General features: G+C 28.6%; 1 protein-coding gene across 8 annotated transcripts in view; it reads left to right on the top strand.

The window, feature by feature from the left end:
• Positions 1-1,085: 1,085 nt before the first annotated feature.
• Positions 1,086-6,014, top strand: part of LOC106467705 (upstream stimulatory factor 2-like) — a 21,982-nt gene continuing 17,053 nt past the window's right edge. For 7 of the 8 annotated variants that reach the window (XM_022394533.1, XM_022394585.1, XM_022394629.1 and 4 more), the window contains exons 1-3: positions 1,086-1,232; positions 3,460-3,515; positions 4,485-4,604. In XM_022394533.1, coding sequence (XP_022250241.1) covers positions 1,201-1,232; positions 3,460-3,515; positions 4,485-4,604 — 208 coding nt within the window. In that variant the 5' untranslated portion in view covers positions 1,086-1,200. Of the gene's footprint in view, positions 1,233-3,459; positions 3,525-4,484; positions 4,605-6,014 lie in introns of those variants that run through there. The other variant, XM_022394900.1, reaches the window with a different exon arrangement.

Here is a 6,014-nt window from a genome sequence, read left to right on the forward strand (position 1 = left end):
TGTATATTAATGTACTGTTTACTTTGAAACTGTAAATATCAATATTAATCAAACTGTTTATCATCTTTTTCACTTTATCAGAGTACTGATCTGATCAAGAGGCTAAAAGCACGTCTTAGCTCATTCCTCCTTGAACAACACTGTAACTAGACTTTTAGAACACAATATATTGACAACAAATAAATTAACTTCATCAAATCTACGATATATCATTACGCAATAAAATTTTCACTCCCTTTTACATCTCATAAGTTGTCTGTGTTCATTATCTATCGCACCTTCATAAATATGACTCTAATTTTTTTTATTTTTCATAATTAAATTTAATTAGTTTTTATCTTCACAACTTTGGATCATAGCTATTGGTCTGCAATGAAAGTTAAGCCTGTTTTAATTGTTAATAATTTATAAAGGGTTCGATTAATCACTCGAACTATCACAGTGAGTCAGTCAACAGCTTTCTATTTTCATTTGTCATTAAGTACACTCGGATAAAAAAAAAGGTGGGTTTTCAAACTAATACCCCACGTATACACTGAAGTTTAAAAAAAAAACAAGCTTTCAAATGATCTTTGAAATGACAAAAATTGATCTGAATTGTTTTTTGTTTCTTTTTTTTTGTTGTTGTTGTTCTTGCTGTTGTTTATTTTTTGTATGCGGTAACAGACAGTTTTCTTGGTTATAACACTTTATTTTTGTACGTTACATTGAAAGTGGTGTTTTTATTTGTTCTGTTTTTGTTTCTTAATTCCACTAACGAAGAGCACTCGTTAGTGCTTGGAAGCTTGAGGTTCAGAAATACCTCAATATATACTCGAAGAATTAGTCTGAAAATCTTCTTTGCCAGAAAGTTAACGATAACAGGCTCCTTCTCAGATTATAATGTTGTATTATTATTACTTTTTTTATAAATTACATTGAAAGTTGTTTTCTTTTTGTTTAGTTTTTTAATTAACTTATCTTATAATGCTGAGACTACCTGTTTTCGTAACGTAATATCGAACTCGTTGCTCCTTAAAACGACAGCAAATAACTATAACGTTTCTGATTGGCTGTTCTGTTTGCCTCCCAGTACAGAAACAACGCAAACTAAATGCGCCATCTTGTCGTTTTGGTCATCTGATACATTCACATGACCTTGTGTTTGGTCCCGTGACTTAGGATTGGAGTTAGACAAACCCTCGCTTAGATTTTAGTCACATGGATATGCTGGATCAAAGTTTGGATACCAGGTAATTATATTTTACGAATTTCATTAATATTTTGAGAAAACGAAGAACATCATTGAGGAGATAAAAGCTGCGTATTGAATTGTACTTGAGGACTGAGGCCTAATTTTTAAGTAATACGTACGTAACTGTTAAACAACTTAGTATGTATCTGGCATGAGATATTAAGATTGTTATTACTCAGTAGTATTACTATTACTAATATTAGTTGAAACTTGTAAAATTATATTACAAGCATAGTTGTGAAAATAAATTATTAAACAATTACGTAGATTCTATAATTTATGAATTAATATGTAAAAAATATACACACAGTTAAAGGAAAATATTCAACACGAACACTGTTAGTTTTGTACTTGACCTATAAGAAATCTTTTTCACTGAAAATCATAAAGGAGTGTGAAATTTATCTTTTCTAAACTTTAGTCATACAAACACTAACATGAAATCAGTGGCATCTTAAAATTATTAGTAATAGTATATAATTGAATAATGTTTCTGTTGATATTGTACCTTATTGAACTTTAGAGAAAGTGAAATGTAAATAGTAAAGCAAAATTCATACTTGTCTACATTTCTAAAAGACATCAAGCATTTTATTTATTCAGTTAATGTCTAATATTCAATCTCTATGTCATTAGTTAAAAAAGGCTTTATTAGATTTATATATTGTGTATTTTCCTTGTTCATACTCCTATATTTTTAGTGCTGTGATAAATGATAACATTGAATTCTGCATACATTTTCTGGTTTATTTTCATAGTGAATGAGGGTGGGTTTTGTCCCCTGATTACTGCATCATTGTGTATAGTGTAGTGATATGAAAGTTATTCATTATCAATTAGAAAGGGAAAAAGAATAAGAATGATGAAAGGGTTATCTAGGTCACCCCTCGATAATAAAAGCTAACAGAAACTCTGTTGTTATTTCCTTATACATTTTACCTATGAAGTTACAGAATGATATAAGCTATGAGCACACATCACATCAAAAGTCAGATTCTTCCATTGTACACTTCACTACTCTAATTCCATAGAAAAGACTATTTATTTAGTTTACTAAAACAAGATATTTTTACTCTAGAATTGATATGACAATTTTCTCTCCGAATATTTGGAAGAATAAGCTAGACCTACACAGAAATTATTGTTTAGTTATTCGTACCGTATACATCAAATAGTGACACAAGATAGCCATTCTTTCTGACCCACAGACACAGATATTTTAATGTAGAGTTGATAGGAACATTATCATGTCAGTCATCCACCCAGTTTGCTGATCATGAAGTATGTAAAGTTAACTTTAATTTAATGAGCACTTCATTAATACATATATATATATATATATATATCTTATGTATACTATCACTGATGCCAGCATTACATCCACTAAGATTAGCATGTTGTTTTTTTATTCATCAGTGTAGATAAATTGTGAGGTTTAAGTACATGACTATGACTTTACATTCACAGAGGATTTGATTAATAAGCTTCAGTTTAATGATACATACACTCGTATTATTCCTTCACATTTCTGCAAGGTTTGGAGAGTCTGTGCCTCTATGCTCCTGATCATCCCCATGAATTGAGACTAGAACTGGTCTGTTAGTGGAATTTGCTAATTGATTAGTTGTCAGGCTCATTAGTCAGTTGTTCTCATATGAGACTTGACAGGAATAATTGAAAATAGTAACAATTTGGAACACTAATTTCAATTAGTTGATTATTTTCATGAGTCATAATGTTAATCTATTGAGCTGAATAACCTTTAATTAATCAAATATAATTATGAGAAATAATAATTGCACTGTTTTGATTACTTGGATATTTAGAACAGTTGCAAATAGTAATAATCAGTAACACTAATTCTGATTAGTTGATTATTTTTGTGACATTAATTGATTTGGATGATGCTTCTCGGTAATACATTAATCAACTTAATCACCCTGTGACATCAAAGGTTAAAAATCTTGCTCCTCTTGTTGCAATACATTAGAAGGTAGTTACTTGCAAGTGTAAATGTAACTAAAATTGATTTAAATATTTTACTATTAGAGCAATTTCAACTGAAATATATTTATTTACAAGTTTTTGTCCATCTCAAAAATTATTATATATACATATGTGTATATTCAGAATTAAATGTATGTGTATAATAATAATAATTATATAAATAATAATATTTTTCTAATCCTAATGGAATTAATATAAATTTCTCATTTTTCCTTCAGTGGTGCAGAAAAAGCTGAGTCAGGAAGGGCAGATGAAATTCATCATATTCAAGAAGGTCACTGAAGTATTTGTTATTTTTACCATTGGACATTATTGTGCTATGATGTACAACTACATTATACATGTACATGTAAGATCAAGCTGAATAAACAAAAATCATTTAGTAGAGAGAATACCTTAATGATTAATTAATATAATTTGATCTTTAAGTAATGCCAAATTAAAATTTTGTCTAACATTTGCAGATATAATGCATTACAATAACTTGAAACTTGTGTAAAGTATTTCATTACAATACTTCATTAATTCATTTCTAATAAGTGCATTAACTTACACACAAAATTCACCAAATGTTATAGACATTCAAGACTGTTAATATGATTTGGGTTGATCTGTTTCATTTTTGTGAAAGTCTTTTGTAGACAATGCTAAACTGCCCAACTATGTTGATTCATTATACTTGGAAAAAATGTAGTTAGGCAAAAGTATGTGTATAATGCTTGCTTTAATTTCAGTGCATGTTCACATAAATTATTCTCCATATTGTATTATAATGGCTACTTTGTGCATGATATTAAAGAATTTTTTAAACTTATTTTAACATTATGATTTTCATACATCCTGTAACTACTCTAAAGAATTATAAATATTTACTGCGTCTGTTAATGATAAATTGTAGTATAGATCAAAAAGCCCCTTTGCTTTACCTCAGTTTGTGAAACTGAATATTCATGTACATGAAGACGTCAAATATGAAGTCGGCTATAGTATAGCATTGTACATGTGGCTACTTGCCTAAACAGATATTACATATGTATGGTTAAATTAGCATATTTGGGCCATTTTAGAGTAAAGAGTACAATTTAGATTATCTTTGTAATACTTTTGGTTAATAATTATTTATATCATTTTAACAAATAATCCCAGATCCTTTTGTGCTGGAGAATCATAAAACAGTTGGGTACCTTACATGTATGTGCAAGTGAAGCAATGTTTCTACTTACAATTCATTAATTTAATATAGAGGGAACTGTTGGTGTGATGGAAGGAGTGGAGCATGGCACAGGGCTAAATCTCAGCCCACAAGGAAGCAGTCTAATGGATCCAAATGTTCAGTATCAACTTCATGCTGAAAATGGACATGGTAAGAAGGCATTCTTTGTTTGAAAAGTTGTTTGACAAAAAGTTTTAATGTCTTACTTTTTTCATTTCAGAATGAGGCTTTTAAAATGCATTTATCTCTGGAAATGTTTGTTTTTGCATATCATACATTTTAAAAATGTACAATATGAAAAAATCGTAGAAATTAAATACAAATGTGTGTGTCCTTTTTTTTTACAACTGAAAACTAATTAACCAAATACTTTAAATAACCAAAGACATGATATATTCTTAAAATTTGTCTTTTTTAATGTTTAAATGTTATTGCTGTTTTAATTTTTGTAGCATGATCTTATGTTAGGTACATCTAAGGATCATGTTAACATAAGAAATTTGTAAAGTTGGGTGATAGTTCGTTTTTTTTTACAGTCTTTCTGTCACAGTACAATCTTTTCATAGCTGTAAAGAGATAAAAAGAGAAATAATTAAATTGTCTTAAGCCATATGTTGCTCTTTGTATTTCCTGCTTGTTCTTTGAAACCAAAAAAAAGACTCCAGCATATATGATTGAACCAATAATGCAGCATTATATAATATTATCACTATCTTTCTCATGCCCTTTGCAGGAAAAATAATGTTTATCTATTAGTTTTTCAAATTGTAATTATAGGTGTCTTTTTAATTCCACTTTTACAGCTAATCTGATATCACATGCATGTAAGCATTAGCACTTTTTAATTCATGCACAAAAATTTACTTATAATTTTTTAAGGGTTGTTGTTATAAACTTAACTATCTGATATATATATATATACGTATATCATACATAATTTACAATTATTGTAGCAATATTGGATGTATAAAGTAATTCTTATATTTCTTTATTAGATGAACAGAATACCTGATTAATAGATTCATTTAAGGTTCAGTATTATTCAAGCCTGTTGTTTCGTTAAATTTTCTTCAGATTTGATAAAAAAACTTAATGCTTTAGGTTTAATGAAAATACTGGAGGAAACATTCTATTGCCAGTAAACATTTGTTTTTACTATGATTTGTGTATAGGAAGAGAAAATGTTTGCAAAAAATTACCTTCTAGTTTACTGGATAACAATTAATAATTATTGTGACATTATAGTCATGTTATTCAATACCAAAGTATTTTAGGTTATTAGCTAGTAACGGACTTGACATCAAAGCTCACAATCTATAATATTACATTGCATTGAATAATTAGTTAAGTGCTCTTGGCTGTAATCCTAATAATATTTCACATGGTATATATATATATATATTAAACTAAAATTTGTGTGAACATGGTTGGTTTTCTGGTCAGGCTCACTGGACTTGTTGACAATACCCTAATTAAAAATGTGCATGTATATGCACATGTTTTATACTTAGATGAGAATGTTTCATGAAACCTTTTTAAGGATTTTTTTTTTTTTTTTTT

Source organism: Limulus polyphemus, unplaced genomic scaffold (genome assembly GCF_000517525.1).
Source record: "Limulus polyphemus unplaced genomic scaffold, Limulus_polyphemus-2.1.2 Scaffold2, whole genome shotgun sequence".
Taxonomy (NCBI): Eukaryota; Metazoa; Arthropoda; class Merostomata; order Xiphosura; family Limulidae; genus Limulus; species Limulus polyphemus.